Source organism: Bombina bombina, chromosome 1 (genome assembly GCF_027579735.1).
Source record: "Bombina bombina isolate aBomBom1 chromosome 1, aBomBom1.pri, whole genome shotgun sequence".
Taxonomy (NCBI): Eukaryota; Metazoa; Chordata; class Amphibia; order Anura; family Bombinatoridae; genus Bombina; species Bombina bombina.
The window spans coordinates 1,059,479,904-1,059,498,454 of record NC_069499.1 but is presented as its reverse complement, the minus strand read 5'-3'; the positions used below and the strand labels follow the sequence as shown (position 1 = coordinate 1,059,498,454).

Below are 18,551 nucleotides of genomic sequence, written 5' to 3'. Positions count from 1 at the left end.
AGAACAAGGGATGGGGTTCTACTCCAATCTGTTCATAGTTCCCAAAAAAGAGGGAACGTTCAGACCAATCTTAGATCTCAAGATCTTGAACAAGTTTCTCAAGGTTCCATCGTTCAAGATGGAAACCATTCGAACACTTCTTCCTTCCATCCAGGAAGGTCAATTCATGACCAAGGTGGATTTCAAGGATGCGTATCTACATATTCCTATCCACAAGGAACATCATCGGTTCCTAAGGTTTGCATTCCTGGACAAGCATTTCCAGTTCGTGGCGTTTTCTTTCGGATTAGCCACTGCTCCTAGGATTTTCTCATAGGTACTAGGGTCCCTTCTGGCGGTGCTAAGACCAAGGGGCATTGCTGTAGTACCTTACTTGGACGACATTCTGATTCGAGCGTCGTCCCTTCCTCAAGTAAAGGCTCACACGGACATTGTCCTGGCCTTTCTCAGATCTCACGGATGGAAAGTGAACGTGGAAAAGAGTTCTCTATCTCCGTCAACGAGGGTTCCCTTCTTGGGAACTATAATAGACTCCTTAGAAATGAGGATTTTTCTGACAGAAGCCAGAAAAACAAAACTTCTAGACTCTTGTCGGATACTTCATTCCGTTCCTCTTCCTTCCATAGCGCAGTGCATGGAAGTGATAGGTTTGATGGTAGCGGCAATGGACATAGTTCCTTTTGTGCGCATTCATCTAAAACCATTACAATTGTTCATGCTCAGTCAGTGGAATGGGGACTATTCAGACTTGTCTCCGAAGATACAAGTAAATCAGAGGACCAGAGACTCATTCCGTTGGTGGCTGTCCCTGGACAACCTGTCACAAGGGATGACCTTCCGCAGACCAGAGTGGGTCATTGTCACGACCGACGCCAGTCTGATGGGCTGGGGCGCGGTCTGGGGATCCCTGAAAGCTCAGGGTCTTTGGTCTCGGGTAGAATCTCTTCTACCGATAAATATTCTGGAACTGAGAGCGATATTCAATGCTCTCAAAGCTTGGCCTCAGCTAGCGAGGGCCAAGTTCATACATCAACCATCAGGGGGGAACAAGGAGTTCCCTAGCGATGGAAGAAGTGACCAAAATCATTCTATGGGCGGAGTCTCACTCCTGCCACCTGTCTGCTATCCACATCCCAGGAGTGGAAAATTGGGAAGCGGATTTTCTGAGTCGTCAGACATTGCATCCGGGGGAGTGGGAACTCCATCCGGAAATCTTTGCCCAAGTCACTCAACCGTGGGGCATTCCAGACATGGATCTGATGGCCTCTCGTCAGAACTTCAGAGTTCCTTACTACGGGTACAGATCCAGGGATCCCAAGGCGGCTCTAGTGGATGCACTAGTAGCACCTTGGACCTTCAAACTAGCTTATGTGTTCCCGCCGTTTCCTCTCATCCCCAGGCTGGTAGCCAGGATCAATCAGGAGAGGGCGTCGGTGATTTTGATAGCTCCTGCGTGGCCACGCAGGACTTGGTATGCAGATCTGGTGAATATGTCATCGGCTCCACCATGGAAGCTACCTTTGAGACGAGACCTTCTTGTTCTAGGTCCGTTCGACCCACTCCAGCTGACTGCTTGGAGATTGAACGCTTGATCTTATCAAAGCGAGGGTTCTCAGATTCTGTTATTAATACTCTTGTTCAGGCCTGAAAGCCTGTAACCAGAAAAATTACCACATAATTTGGTATATCTGTTGGTGTGAATCTGCAGGATTCCCTTGGGACAAGGTTAAGAGTCTATCCTTCCTTCGAGAAGGATTGGAAAAAGGATTATCTGCAAGTTCCTTGATGGGACAGATTTCTGCCTTGTCTGTGTTACTTCACAAAAAGCTGGCAGCTGTGCCAGATGTTCTAGCCTTTGTTCAGGCTCTGGTTAGAATCAAGCCTGTTTACAAAATTTTGACTCCTCCTTGGAGTCTCAACCTAGTTCTTTCAGTTCTTCAGGGGGTTCCGTTTGAACCCTTACATTCCGTTGATATTAAGTTATTATCTTGGAAAGTTTTGTTTTTGGTTGCAATTTCTTCTGCTAGAAGAGTTTCAGAATTATCTGCTCTGCAGTGTTCTTCTCCTTATCTGGTGTTCCATGCAGATAAGGTGGTTTTGCGTACTAAACCTGGTTTTCTTCCAAAAGTTGTTTCTAACAAAAACATTAACCAGGAGATAGTTGTGCCTTCTTTGTGTCCTAATCCAGTTTCAAAGAAGGAACGTTTGTTGCACAACTTGGATGTAGTTCGTGCTCTCAAATTTTACTTAGCAGCTACTAAGGATTTCAGACAAACTTCGTCTTTGTTTGTTGTTTATTCTGGTAAACGGAGAGGTCAAAAAGCAACTTCTACCTCTCTCTCCTTCTGGATTAAAAGCATTATCCGATTGGCTTATGAGACTGCCGGACGGCAGCCTCCTGAAAGAATCACAGCTCACTCCACTAGGGCTGTGGCTTCCACATGGGCCTTCAAGAACGAGGCTTCTGTTGATCAGATATGTAAGGCAGCGACTTGGTCTTCACTGCACACTTTTTCTAAATTTTACAAATTTGATACTTTTGCTTCTTCTGAGGCTATTTTTGGGAGAAAGGTTTTGCAAGCCGTGGTGCCTTCCATTTAGGTGACCTGATTTGCTCCCTCCCTTCATCCGTGTCCTAAAGCTTTGGTATTGGTTCCCACAAGTAAGGATGACGCCGTGGACCGGACACACCTATGTTGGAGAAAACAGAATTTATGTTTACCTGATAAATTACTTTCTCCAACGGTGTGTCCGGTCCACGGCCCGCCCTGGTTTTTTTAATCAGGTCTGATAATTTATTTTCTTTAACTACAGTCACCACGGTAACATATGGTTTCTCCTATGCAAATATTCCTCCTTAACGTCGGTCGAATGACTGGGGTAGGCGGAGCCTAGGAGGGATCATGTGACCAGCTTTGCTGGGCTCTTTGCCATTTCCTGTTGGGGAAGAGAATATCCCACAAGTAAGGATGACGCCGTGGACCGGACACACCGTTGGAGAAAGTAATTTATCAGGTAAACATAAATTCTGTTTTTGTGTGTTTTTAGATTGACTTTGTTACCTGTTTAACATTATAGAGTCAGAAGTGAAAGAGTTTGTCCCAGATGTTGTTGAAGTGAAAGAGTTTGTCCCAGACGTTGTTGAAGTGAAAGAGTATGTTCCAGAAGTTGTTGAATCTGAAGCGGAACTTCCCCCTCCTGAAAATGTTTCAGAAAATGGTCAGGCTAATGGAATTTCAGATGACGTACAGTCTGTATCCTCCACAGATAATCTGGTATTTATATATTAACTTTCTATTATTTAGTAAAATACTTTTTATAACTTTGCGACTAGATATTCAAATTATGCACATATAGATGGGTTGTGTTTCAAATATTCCAGTAATTCTATTTTATTATGTATTATACAGATCTCAGTGATTAACCTCCTTTCTGCCAGTGACACATGAATTGTGTTATTAATTATCTGAGCTCAAAAGTGGCCCAAACTGCAAAAGCGTTAAAGGATCAGTGTGCCCCTTTCTCCCCTTTGATTTGTTTACAATAATCCATTTAACTGCTAGATTGTAGTAAATTGTTTGCCGGTTTCTCCTTTACCTTTATTTTGGCTTTGTAAATAGCTGATTGTGCCTGTGGTATCCCTACATATACTGAAAGTTTATATTAAAGGGACAGTCAACACCACAATTATTTTTGTTTAAAAAGATAGATAATCCCTTTATTACCCATTCCCCAGTTTTGCATAACCAACACAGTTATAATAATCGTTTTACCTCTGGTTACCCTGTATCTAAGCCTCTGTAGACTGCCCCCTTATTTCAGTTCTTTTGACATACTTGTATTTTAGCCCATCAGTGCTGACTCCTAGGTAACTTCATGTTCGTGTGCTCAATGTTATCTATATGACACACATGAACTCGCCCTCTATTAGTGAAAAACTGTCAAAATGCATTTAGATGAGAGGCAGCCTTTAAGGTCTAAGAAACTAGCATATGAGCCTACCTAGGGTTAACTTTCAACTAAGAATACCAAGAGAACAAAGCAAAATTGGTGATAAAAGTAAATTGGTAAGTTGTTTAAATTTTCATGATTCAAATAGGGCATGTAATTTTATTTTGGACTTGACTGTCCCTTTAAGTATTGGCTGTAGAGAAGGTGTGTAAACATAGCCAGCAGAAGACATTACTCTCCCGGGGGTGTTGGAGAACAATTGAAAATTAACATTTTATCTCTTCTAAGGAAAAAACTGTTTTACAGTACACTGTCTCTTTAACTGCTTGGCGTGTAATACAAATTACAGTGATTAATCCACCTTGCTGCCAAAATATGCAGAACACAACATTAGTCCCTTACATTACCTCACTTTCCTAAACATTTTCTGTAGTCCACTGCTCTCTTCCACTAAGAATATGGGTTACTTGATGCTGCTTACTGAGGCATGCAATACTTCAATATTAAGAACTGATATTTGAGTTAAAGGGACAGTCTAGACCCAATACTTATTCTTTATAACGTATGCTTACATACCAGACAAGCATCTTGCAATGGGTTACACATCTATAAGCTCGTAAGAAGTTCATAAAACTTTTAAGTAATCATTGTTTGTTTGCAGCGGAAAATGGCCATCAAGTTACACCCACAGTTAGCTGTTTCCTCTTATGACAGTTTAGCAGTGCATGTTTAATATTTTTCAATTAGCTATTTCAAATTGTACATGCACAAATCAACATGTGAGTGTAGGAAATCTTTTTTAAAAGTTGATCGTGTTTGGAGAAACTTAACATACCAAAATATACATACAATATTCAAATGAATATTTAAATTTCTTTCATGTAAGTGGCAAGAGTCCATGAGCTAGTGACGTATGGGATATACATTCCTACCAGGAGGGGGCAAAGTTTTCCAAACCTCAAAATGCCTATAAATACACCTCCCACCTCACACATACCTCAGTTTTACAAACTTTGCCTTCGTTGGAGGTTGGTGAAGCAAGTCGTCCTTGATTTCTTCTGTGAAAGGTGCTTCTAAGCGTTTTGAAGCCCAATTCCTCTCAAAGTACAGTGTTTGTCTGATAAATGTGAAGGGAGTATTGGCTGATGATGCCATGTTTTCACATATGGGAAATCTATTCTAAAGCTCTCTGTAAATTCAGTTGTGGAGATTCATCTGCCACCTCCCTTTACAGATCGACATTATACTCCTCTACCATTACCTCTGCTGATATGTTTCAGTACTGGTTTGGCTGTCTGCTATATGTGGATGGGTGTCTTCAGGTAAGTATATATCTTTTTTTTTTTAAAGACACTCTCAGCTATGTTTGGCACTTTATATTGCAAAGTTTTAATATATATTATATATATTTGCCATGATTCAGGTCTATTTTTATTTCCCTTTGCAGTCTAACAGTTTCAGCATGGAAAATTATGTTTTGGGAGAAATGTAGTAATTTTTTCTTACCTGGGGGTTCCAGCTTGTTGTAACTTCGGACTTTCGTGGGCAAATTAGGCTCGCAATGACGCAAAATGCTTCTATTTATTGCGTCATTCTTGGCGCGAATATTTGTGCCACGGATGTTGCGTTTGTTGTGAGTCACGTCTTTTTGTTAGTCTTTGGTGATGCAATTTTTTTGGGCACGAAGTCGCGCCTGTTATGACGTGAATCGTGTCATTTCCTGTTAACCTTGGTGCCAAAAGTTTTTTTTTTCTCTGCATTTGCATCATCTTTGTTAGCGTCATTTTTGACACCAAAAAAAATGTTATATTCTCTCCCTCTCTTGCTCTCTGTTCTCATTTGTTACAAAGGGCTATGATGTTTGCTTTTGTTTTGCATATAAGAATTTTTTTTTATAAGCATTTTCTTCTATAAGGTACGACGAGTCCACGGATTCATCCTTTACTTGTGGTATATTCTCCTCCTCCTAACAGGAAGTGGCAAAGAGCACTACAGCAGAGCTGTCTATATAGCTCCTCCCTTAGCTCCACCCCCCATTCATTCTCTTTGCCTACTCTAAGTACTAGGAAGGGTAAAGTGAAAGAGGTGATAAAATATTAGTTTTTAATTTCTTCAAGCAAGAGTTTTTTGTTTTAAATGGTACCGGTGTGTACTATTTACTCTCAGGCAGCAGATGGATGAAGACTTCTGCCTGGAGGATGATGATCTTCGCATTTGTAACTAAGATCCAGTGCAGTTCCCACAGAGGCTGAGGGGTACAAGAAACTTCAGTGTGAGGAACGTTTTCATGCTATACAGCAGTGATGTATGTTCAGTCATTTTTTCTGGAGAGACTGTGTATTTCAGAAAGGCTGACAGGATTACTGCTTACCCTTACCCTCATGGGGATACTAAGTGCTATAGAAAGGCATTTCTAAGCTTGCATAAGGGGCTATTAAAAAATGGTTGACACAGAGTTTTTGAATGTTTGTGGGCAAACGTTTTATGAACTGGGAGTGCTGTTAACGTTTTGTGGGCAATAAGGTTTTTTGGGCATCTTTATTGAGGGTACACTTGGCTTCTTTTTTGGGTCTCAGAACCCACATGTTTAGTTTAAAGCCGCTCTGGTGCGGTTCTTTGAGCCTGTAGAGACATTCAGTGAGATGGGCGGGGCCTATTTTTGCGCCTCAACTGCGCAGTTTTCACTCAGCAAGCTCCAACTCCTGAGGGCCCTTGTGGATGTTTTGGGCCAAATCAAAGCTTTAACCCCATATTTTCAATCCCTGAGGGCAGGTAGGCGCCACAGCAGGGCTGTGACAAGTTGCTGGGGGTGTTTTTTCTGGATTTAGGCCTTATTTCAATCCGGTTTTCACAATAAAGGGTTAAATGTTAAATTTTCTTGTGGGGAAAACTTAACTACACATATTGAGTCTGCTGTCAAAAATTTGAAAAAATGTGGTGCATTTTAAAGCAGTTTTGCAGAACGTGTATGTTTTTTTCTCTTAAAGGTGCAGTACCGTTTTTTAAGATTATTTTTTTCACTAAATAAAGTGTTTTCATGCTTGTTTGTAGTCATTACTAGCCTGTTCAACATGTCTGACATTGAGGAAAGTCATTGTTCAATATGTTTAGAAGCCATTGTGGAACCCCCACTTAGAATGTGTCCCTCATGCACTGAAAGGTCAATAAATTGCAAAGAACATATTTTAGCTACTAAAAGTATGTCGCAGGATGATTCTCAGTCAGAAGGGAATCAGGTTATGCCATCTAATTCTCCCCAAGTGTCACAACCATTAACGCCCGCACAAGCGACGCCAAGTACTTCTAGTGCGTCTAATTCTTTCACCCTGCAAGATATGGCCGCAGTTATGAATACTACCCTCACAGAGGTTTTATCTAAGCTGCCTGGGTTGCAGGGGAAGCGCAGTAGGTCTGGTGTGAGAACAAATGCTGAGCCCTCTGATGCTTTATTAGCCATATCCGATGTACCCTCACAATGTTCTGAGTTGGGGGTGAGGGATTTGCTTTCTGAGGGAGAGATTTCTGATTCAGGAAAGATGTTCCCTCAGACAGACTCGGATATGATGGCTTTTAAATTTAAACTAGAACACCTCCACTTATTGCTCAGGGAGGTTTTAGCGACTCTGGATGATGTGACCCTATTGTAGTTCCAGAGAAATTGTGTAAAATGGACAGATTTCTAGAGATTCCTGCCTACACTGATGTTTTTCCGGTCCCTAAGAGGATTTCGGACATTGTTAGGATAGACCAGGTATTCCGTTCTTTCCCCCTCCTACTTTTAAGAAAATGTTTCCCATATCAGACACCATGCAGGACTCGTGGCAGATGGTCCCTAAGGTGGAGGGAGCTATTTCTACCCTGGCTAAGCGTACAACTATATCTATTGAGGACAGTTGTGCTTTCAAAGATCCTATGGATAAAAAATTAGAGGGTCTCCTAAAGAAAATATTTGTTCATCAGGGTTTTCTTCTCCAACCTATAGCGTGCATTGTTCCTGTAACTACTGCAGCTGCTTTTTGGTTCGAGGCTCTGGAGGAGGCTCTTCAGGTTGAGACCCCATTAGATGATATTCTGGATAGAATTAGGGCTCTCAAGCTAGCTAATTCTTTCATTACAGATGCTGCTTTTCAACTGGCTAAATTAGCGGCAAAGAATTCAGGTTTTGCCATTTTAGCGCATAGAGCGTTATGGCTTAAGTCCTGGTCTGCTGATGTGTCATCAAAATCTAAGCTTTTAGCCATCCCTTTCAAAGGTAAGACCCTATTCGGCCTGAACTGAAAGAGATCATTTCAGACATCACTGGAGGGAAAGGTCATGCCCTTCCTCAAGATAAGACAAATAAGATAAGGACCAAACAAAATAATTTTCGTTCCTTTCAAAACTTCAAAGGTGGTCCCTCTACCTCTTCCCCTGCTGCAAAACAAGAGGGGAATTTTGCTCAATCCAAGTCAGTCTGGAGACCTAACCAGACTTGGAACAAAGGTAAACAGGCCAAGAAGCCTGCTGCTGCCACCAAGACAGCATGAAGGGGTAGCCCCCGATCCGGGACCGGATCTAGTAGGGGGCAGACTTTCTCTCTTTGCTCAGGCTTGGGCAAGAGACGTTCAGGACTCCTGGGCTTTAGAAATCGTAACCCAGGGGTATCTTCTAGATTTCAAAGATTCTCCTCCAAGGGGGAGATTCCATCTTTCTCAATTGTCTGCAAACCAGACAAAAAGAGAGGCGTTCTTACGCTGTGTAGAAGACCTATATACCATGGGAGTAATCTGCCCAGTTCCGAAAGCAGAACAGGGGCAGGGGTTTTACTCCAATCTGTTTGTGGTTCCCAAAAAAGAGGGAACCTTCAGACCAATTTTAGATCTCAAGATCCTAAACAAATTCCTCAGAGTCCCATCTTTCAAGATGGAGACCATTCAGACTATTTTATCAATGATCCAGGAGGGTCAATATATGACCATCGTGGACTTAAAGGATGCGTATCTACACATCCCTATTCACAAAGATCATCACCAGTTCCTCAGGTTCGCCTTTCTGGACAAGCATTACCAGTTTGTGGCTCTTCCCTTCGGGTTGGCCACAGCTCCCAGAATTTTCACAAAGGTGCTAGGGTCCCTTCTGGCGGTTCTAAGGCTGCGGTGCATAGCAGTGGCGCCTTATCTGGACGATATCTTAATTCAGGCGTCGACTTACCAACTAGCCAAGTCTCACACGGACATCGTGTTGGCTTTTCTAAGATCTCACGGGTCGAAGGTGAACGTAACAAAGAGTTCACTTAACCCTCTCACAAGAGTTCCATTCCTGGGAACTCTGATAGATTCGGTGGACATGAAAATTTTTCTGATGGAGGTCAGGAAATCAAAGATTTTAACCACCTGCCGAGCTCTTCATTCCATTCCTCGGCCGTCAGTGGCTCAGTGTATGGAGGTAATCGGACTAATGGTAGCTGCAATGGACATAGTTCCGTTTGCCCGCCTACATCTCAGACCACTGCAACTTTGCATTCTCAAACAGTAGAATGGGGATTATGCGGATTTATCTCCTCAGATAAATCTGGATCAAGAGACCAGAGACTCTCTACTTTGGTGGTTGTCACAGAATCATCTGTCCCAGGGAATGTTTCCGCAGGCCAGCGTGGGTCATAGTGACGATGGACGCCAGCCTATTGGGCTGGGGTGCAGTCGTGAATTCCCTGAAAGCACAGGGTTTGTGGACTCAGGAGGAGGCTCTCCTCCCGATAAATATTCTAGAACTGAGAGCGATATTCAACGCGCTTCAGGCGTGGCCTCAGCTGGCGTCAGCCAGATTCATAAGATTCCAGTCGGACAATATCACCACTGTAGCATATATCAATCATCAGGGGGGAACAAAGAGTTCTCTAGCGATGATAGAGGTTACCAAAATAATTTGATGGGCAGAGACTCACTCTTGCCATCTATCAGCAATCTTTATCCCAGGAGTGGAGAACTGGGAAGCAGATTTTCTAAGTCGTCAGACTTTTCATCCGGGGGAGTGGGAACTCCATCCGGAGGTGTTTGCACAATTGATTCAGCAATGGGGAACAGCAGAATTGGATCTGATGGCGTCTCATCAGAATGCCAAACTTTCTTGTTACAGGTCCTGGTCAAGGGATCCTCAGGCAGTACTGATAGATGCTCTAGCAGTACCCTGGTCGTTCAACCTGGCTTATGTGTTTCCACCATTTCCTCTCCTTCCTCGTTTGATTGCCAGAATCAAACAGGAGAGAGCTTCGGTGATTTTGATAGCATCTGCATGGCCACGCAAGACTTGGTGTGCAGACCTGGTGGATATGTCATCTCTTCCACCATGGACTATGAGACAGGACCTTCTGATTCAAGGTTCCAGCATCCAAATCTAGTTTCTCTGCGGCTGACCGCTTGGAGATTGAACGCTTGATTTTATCCAAGCGGGGTTTCTCTGAGTCGGTCATAGATACCTTGATTCAGGCTCGAAAGCCTGTCACTAGGAAAATGTATCATAAGATATGGCATAAATATCTTTATTGGTGCGAATCCAAAGGCTACTCATGGAGTAAGATCAGGATTCCTAGGATTTTGTCCTTTCTCCAAGAAAGATTGGAGAAGGGGATATCAGCTAGTTCCTTAAAGGGACCGATATCTGCTTTATCAATTCTACTTCACAAGCGTCTGGCAGATGTTCCAGACGTTCAGTCGTTCTGTCAGGCTTTAGTTAGAATCAAGCCTGTGTTTAAACCTGTTGCTCCCCAATGGAGTTTGAATTTAGTTCTTAAAGCTCTTCAAGGGGTTCCGTTTGAACCTATGCATTCCATAGATATTAAGCTTCTATCTTGGAAAGTTCTGTTTTTAGTTGCTATCTCTTAGGCTCGAAGAGTTTCTGAACTATCTGCATTGCAATACGACTCGCCTTATCTTGTTTTCCATGCTGATAAGGTGGTTTTGCGTAACAAACCTGGATTCCTTCCTAAGGTTGTTACTAATGGGAATATCAATCAGGAAATTGTTGTTCCTTCTCTGTGTCCTAATCCTTCCTCTAAGAAGGAGCGTCTGTTGCACAACTTGGACGTGGTTCGTGCTTTGAAGTTTTACTTGCAAGCAACCAAAGATTTCCGTCAAACGTTTTCTTTGTTTGTTGTCTATTCTGGAAAACGTAGAGGTCAAAAAGCTATGGCTACCTCTCTTTCTTTTTGGCTGAAAAGCATCATCCGTTTGGCATACGAGACTGCTGGACAGCAGCCTCCTGAAAGGATTACAGCTCACTCTACTAGAGCGGTGGCTTCCACATGGGCTTTTAAAAATTATGCTTCTGTTGAACAGATTTGTAAGGCTGCGACTTGGTCTTCGCCTCATACCTTTTCCAAATTTTACAAATTTGATACTTTTGCTTCTTCGGAGGCTATTTTTGGGAGAAAAGTTCTTCAAGCAGTGGTGCCTTCTGTTTAACCATCTGTCTTGTCCCTCCCGTTCATCCGTGTCCTGTAGCTTTGGTATTGTATCCCACAAGTAAAGGATGAATCCGTGGACTCGTCGTACCTTATAGAAGAAAAGTAAATTTATGCTTACCTGATAAATTAATTTCTTCTATGGTACGACGAGTCCACTGCCCGCCCTGTCATTTTAAGACAGATTATATTTTTTGTTTTAAACTTCAGTCACCTCTGTACCTTTTAGTTTCTCCTTTTTCTTCCTATACCTTTGGTCGAATGACTGGGGGGTGGAGCTAAGGGAGGAGCTATATAGACAGCTCTGCTGTGGTGCTCTTTGCCACTTCCTGTTAGCAGGAGGATAATATCCCACAAGTAAAGGATGAATCCGTGGACTTGTCGTACCATAGAAGAAATTAATTTATCAGGTAAGCATAAATTTACTTTTTTTTCCCATTCCTGAAACTGCTATTTTGAGGAAATGGGATATTTTGTTTAAATTTTATTTTTTCTGTTTTGTTACATTTTGCAAGATGTATCAAACTGATCCTGCCTCTGATGTTACTGTAGGAACCAAGTTGCCTGAAAACAAATCTACCAAAGCTATGTGTGTATGTTGTAAATTAACTTCCTTCTTCAGCTCAAATATGTGGCACTTGTTATGAGAAATTATTTCATGCTGATATTTCTCTAAGTACAAATAAATCTACTGTACCTTCACAGTCTAATGTACATGATATTCCTGTAGATATAAAAGATTATGTTGCAGCCATAGAGAAGGCTATGACTGCTATTCTGCCTTCAAATAAACGTAAAAGGTCTCTCCTTACTTATCATAAATCTGATGAAGTTTGTATTGATCAACAGCATTCTGAAGTATTTTCTGCTGATGAGGATTTCTCTGGCTCAGAGGATCCTACTTCAGACACTGAAATTGATAAATCAACCTTTCTTTTTAAGATTGAATATATTCGTTCTTTGTTAAAGGAAGTATTGTTTACTTTGCGTATTGAGGAATCTTGTCCTCTTGATAACAGGAATAGCAATCGTTTGAATTCTGTTTTTAAGACTTCTGCGGTTACTCCTGAAGTTTTTCCTATTCCAGATGCCATCTCTAATTTGATTACTAAGGAATGGTCTAAGCCTGCTACTTCTTTTAATTTTTCTTCTAGGTTTAAAAATTGTATCCTTTACCTGTGTCCAATATAGAGCTTTTGGGAGAAAGTCCCTAAGGTTGATGGGGCTATTTCTACTCTTGCCAAACGTATTACTATTCCTATGGAAGATAATACTTCTTTTAAGCATCCCTTAGTTAGGAAGATTGAATCTTATTTTAGAAAGACATATTTACATACTGGCTATATTCTTAGACCTTCTATTTCTATAGCTGATGTTGCTGCTGCTTCAACTTTTTGGTTGGACAGTCTAGCACAGCAGTTATCAGATCCTGATTTGTCTAGCATTGTTCTTTTACTTCAACATTATAATAATTTCTTTTGTGATGCTATATTTGATGTTATTAAGATTAATATCAAATATATGTAGTTAGCTATTCTATCTTTATGGCTTAAATCGTGGAATGCTGATATGGTGTCTAAATCTAGATTACTATATATTTTCAAGGTAATAAATCATTTGGTTCTTAATTGGATTCTATTATCTCCACTATCACTGGGGGTAAGGGAGTTTTTCTTCCCCAAGATAAGAAATCTAAGGGTAAATTTAAAGCTCCCAATTGTTTTTGTTCCTTTCGTCAGATTAAAGAACAAAAAAACACTCCTTCCCCTAAGGGCTCTGGTTCCAATTGGAGACCATCCACAAATTGGAATAAATCCAAGCCTTATGAGAAACCAAATACAGCCCTTAAGACTGCATGAAGGTGTGGCCCTCAAACCATTTCAACTGGTGGGAGTCAGATTGAAATTGTTACAAGACATTTGGGCAGATTCTTTCCAGAATCAGTGGATTCAGGATATTGTTTCTCAGGGGCATCGAATAAGTTTCAGAATAAGACCTCCCATGGCAAGATTATTTCTTTCCCATGTTCCAACAAACCCTGTGAAAGCTTTCAGGGGTGACTGTTTCAGTTCCTCAACAGGAACAGGGTTTGGGTTTTTATTCAAATCTGTTCATTGTCCCAAAGAAGGAAGATTCAGACCAATTCTGGATCTGAAAACTTTAAATCGTTGTAAGAGTCCCAACTTTCAAGATGGTGACTATAAGGACTATTCTGCCTTTTGTTCAGCAAGGTCATTTCATGTCCACAATAGACTTACAGGACGCTTATCTTCACATTCCGATTCATTCAGACCTTGGTTTCTGAGATTCTCCTTTTTAGACAAGGATAACCAATTTGTTGCATTTCCATTTGGCCTAGCGACGGCTCCAAGAATCTTTTCAAAGGTTCTCGGTGCCCTTCTGTCTGTAATCAGAGAGCAGGGTATTGCAGTGTTTCCTTATTTGGACAATATCTTAGTACTAGCTCAATCTTGTCATTTAGCAGTATCTCACACGAAACAAATTGTGTGGTTTCTTCAAAAACATGGTTGGAGGATCAATTTACCAAAGAGTTTCTTGATTCCTCAGTCAAAGGTCACCTTTTAAGGTTTCCAGATTCAGTGTCTTTCTTTGACAGACAAGAGACAAATTAAGTTATTTTAGCTTGTCTAAACCCTCAGTCTCTATCATTTCCCTTCAGTGGCTATGTGCATGGAGGTTTTAGGTCTCATGACTGTAGCATTGGACACGATCTCCTTTGCTCATTTTCATATGAGACCTCTACAGCTTTGTTTGTTGCACCAATGGTGCAGGGATTATACTCGGATATCACAGTTGATATACTTAAATTCCAACATTCAACACTCTCTGACTTGGTGGTTAAACCATCACCTTATTGTTCAAGGGGCCTCCTTTGTTCGTCCTTCCTGGACTGTGATAACAACAGATGCAAGTCTTACAGGTTGCGGAGCTGTCTGGGGATCTCTGACAGCACAAGGGGTTTGGTAACCTCAGGAGGCGAGGTTACCAATCAATATTTTAGAACTCCATGCTATTTTCAGAGCTCTTCAGGCTTGGCCTCTATTGAAGAGAGAACTTTATATTGGATTTGAAACAGACAATGTCACTACTGTGGCATATGTCAATCATCAAGGGGGGACTTGCAGTCCTTCAGCAATGAAAGACGTATCTCTGATACTTTCTTGGACAGAATCCAACTCTTGTCAAATTTCTGCGATTCATATCCCAGGAGTAGACAATTGGGAAGCAGATTATGTCAGTCGTCAGACTTTACATCCGGGAGAGTGGTCTCTCCATCCAGATGTGTTCTTTCAATTGGTACAGATGTGGGGTCCTCCAGAAATATATCTGATGGCCTAACGTCTGAACAAGAAGCTTCCAAGATACCTTTCCAGATACCTTTTGTCAGGATGACCAGTGGCCAGCCCTAGCCACTTCCTTTAAGGCCAGACCTTCTGTCTCAGGGGCCGCTTTTTCATCAGGATCTCAAATCTCTAAATTTGATGGCATGGAAATTGAATGCTTAGTCATAGAGGTTTCTCTGACTCAGCGATTAGCACTATGATACAGGTTCTTAAGTCTGTTTCAAGGAAAATTTATTATCGGATTTGAAAAACCTATATTTCATGGTGTTCAACTCATGATTATTCTTGGCATTCTTTTAGAATTCCTAGGATTTCACAGTTTCTTCAGGATGGTTTGGATAAGGGTTTGTCTGCAAATACTTTGAAAGGACACATTTCTGCTCTTTCTTTTTTATTTCATGGAAAGATTGCTGAACTTCCTGACATTTACTGTTTTGTTCAGGCTTTGATTCATATTAAACCTGTTATTAAATCTATTTCTCCTCCTTGGAGTCTCAATTTGGTTTTGAAGACTTTACAGGCTCCTCTTGAGCCTATGCATTCTCTGGACATTAAATTGTTTTCTTGGAAAGTATTATTTCTTTTGGCTATCTTCTGCTAGAAGAGTTTCTGAATTGTCTGCTCTCTTTTGTGAGTCTCCTTATCTGATTTTCCATCAAGATAAAGCTGTTTTACAGATTTCAATTACATTTTTGCCTAAAGTTGTGAATTCTAACAACTTCAATAGGGAAATTGTTGTTCCTTCTTTGTGTCCTAATCCTAAGAATACTCTTAAAAGGTCTTTACATTCTTTGGATGTGGTAAGAGTTTTGAAATATTATGTTGAGGCTACTAAACATTTCAGAAAGACTTCTAGTCTATTTGTTATTTTTCTGGCTCCAGGAAAGGTCAGACAGCTTCTGCTATTTCTGCTATTTTTCTTACAGCTCATTCTACTAGTTCAGTTGCAACTTCTTGGGCTCTTAAGAATGAAGCTTCAGTTGATCAAATTTGCAAAAGAAGCAACTTGGTCTTTGCATACTTTTACTAAATTTTACCATTTTGATGTGTTTGCTTCTTCGGAAGCAGCCTTTGGTAGAAAGGTTCTTCAGGCAATTGTTTCAGTTTGATTCTAATGCCTTTGTTTTGAGGGTTTTTTTTAATTTTTTAAGAAAACTTAGCTATTTCCACTGAGAAATTAAATCCAAAAAATAATTTTTATTTTATCCCTCCCTCTCTAGTGACTCGTGGACTTCCACATCTTGGGTATTATATCCCATACGTCACTAGCTCATGGACTCTTGCCACTTACATGAAAGAAAACCTAATTTATGTAAGAACTTACCTGATAAATTAATTTCTTTCATAGTGGCAAGAGTCCATGAGACCCACCCTTTTTTGTGGTTATGATTTTTTTGTATAAAGCACTTTATTTTTTCCAGTTTCTCTTTTTGTATGCTTTTTACTCCTTTTTTTTACACCTCACTTCTTGGCTAAATGTTAAACTGAGGTATGAGTGAGGTGGGATGTGTATTTATAGGCATTTTGAGGTTTGGTTAACTTTACACCCCCCTGGTAGGAATGTATATCCCATACGTCATTTACTTCTTGCAAGCTTATAGATGTGGGACCAGTTGCAGGATGCTTGTTTGCCCCTTTAAATATCCAGCCAATTGCATAGAAACAAGCAGAAGCATTGGACTCAGACTCTCTGTCAAGGTGCTAGTAATGTGTTTGACACAACACAGTAATCCATGCCAGCAGCACAGTCCTATTGTAGTGAAACCAACGTTGAGCTTAGGCTGATCAGTTTTACTTATAACCATGATATCCAAATCTGGTGAGTCCTTTTGGTAATCGCTGCATTAACCTTTTACTTTCATGCCTGTTGCACCTTCCTTCACCTAGCACCTGTACAGCAAACCATATTGATAGATTTGGCCAGTGTGAGCATAATGCATTGAGGCAACTGGTCTTGCGGTACCTAATCATCTGTTATTTTCAATAATTGTCATACTCAGTAATTTGACTCCAGCATCAATTGTTTGCACTTATGATGTATGGTGCAGCCCTTTTATTTTACTTTTATTTTCCTTTTATTTAGGCATATAAGATGCTAGCATTTTTATAGTAACATTTTCTATAAAGTGACTTATATGTAATAAGGATAGTGTCTGTCAGGGATATTTTTGGAGCTTTGTTATTAATGCCTTACATTAGGGTAATACTAATTACTGCTACAGGACTTCAAAAGTAAAAAATTAAAAGCTTAGCAAGTGTGTGTACAATATATATATTTCTCTTGTAAGGTGTATCCAGTCCACGGATCATCCATTACTTGTGGGATATTCTCATTCCCAACAGGAAGTTGCAAGAGGACACCCACAGCAGAGCTGTAATATAGCTCCTCCCCTAACTGTCATACCCAGTCATTCTCTTGCAACTCTCAACAAGCTAGGATGTTGTAGGAGAGAGTGGTTAAATATAGTTAGTTTATTTTCTTCAATCAAAAGTTTGTTATTTTTAAATAGTACCGGAGTTGTGCTATTTTATCTCAGGCAGTAAATAGAAGAAGAATCTGCCTGAGGTTTCTATGATCTTAGCAGGTTGTAACTAAGATCCATTGCTATTCTCACATATGTCTGAGGGGATTACACAGATGAGGTAACTTCAGCGAGAGAATGGCGTGCAGTTTATTCTGCTATCAGGTATGTGCAGTTATAATTTTTTCTAGAGATGGAAAACACTAGAAAATGCTGCTGATACCGGATTAATGTAAGTTAAGCCTGAATACAGTGATTTAATAACGACTGGTATCATGCTTACTCCCAGGGGTAATACCCTTATGATATTGCAATATAAACGTTTGCTGGCATGTTTAATCGTTTTTATATATGCATTGGTGATAAAACTTTATTGGGGCCTAGTTTTTTCCACATGGCTGGCTTAAATTTTGACTAGAAACAGTTTTACTGAGGCTTTCCACTGTTATAGTATAAAAGTTACAGTTGGTGCAGTTAAAATTACAAACTGTGACATCCAGCTTCCCTCAGGAGTCCCCTGTATGCTATAAGACATCTCTAAAGGGCTCAAAGGCTTTCCAAAGTAGTTTATTGGTGAAGGTAGGACCACAGCTTGCTGTGGCAGTTGGTTGTGACTGTTAAAAAAAAAAACGGGGGGGGGCGGAGCCGACCGCCAAACAGAACAGACTCTTTCATGCAGAGCTCCTCAAATTAACATTATTTTAAGCGGCTAATTATCATTATACCTCAAGCAAATACTTGGTTTTTACTCCCACACACATACCCGGCCAAGTGGCCTTTGAACCAGCTTAATTGGTGAAGATTTTAGAGGGGATGCTCAGATACAAGGCTCCGGTATGAAGCAGCCCTGAATCATAGAAGAAAGAAGCCGCCAATTTAGGCTATAAACTTTTTTCGCTCTCTGAGACGGAGGAATTTGCATCACTTTGATACCGCAAGCCGCAGACACACAATTCAACAGGGGGAGACCTGGACCTGCAACCAGATCCTCCCTACTCTTAATCCAAGCGCACTTGCCTTATCTAGTGATTCCTTTACAGCTCGGGGCTGCTGAACCCCCCCCCCCCTTCCTGCTGGGGTCTGAGAGGAGAGCAACGGAAGAAACATGGCTTCTGTCTTCAGGAAGGAGGAACCGCTGCAGCATAGATCCATCGTCCACTACACTGATCTCCAACGGAGCTTTCAGGCACTCATAGATCTGGCCCAATTCATACCGCAAGCCTGGGAGATTCCGCAGCAGAGAAGCACTGAAGTTCTCTTTAACCGTAATAAAAA

The 18,551-nt window shown here is 41.0% G+C and overlaps 1 protein-coding gene across 1 annotated transcript in view; it reads left to right on the top strand.

The window, feature by feature from the left end:
• ARFGEF2 (ADP ribosylation factor guanine nucleotide exchange factor 2) overlaps nucleotides 1-18,551 on the top strand; it is a 471,542-nt gene that overhangs the window by 171,165 nt on the left and 281,826 nt on the right. Inside the window, exon 7 of the mRNA XM_053716931.1 lies at nucleotides 3,079-3,275. Within this exon, the coding sequence (XP_053572906.1) occupies nucleotides 3,079-3,275 (197 nt within the window). The remainder of the gene's footprint in view (nucleotides 1-3,078; nucleotides 3,276-18,551) is intronic.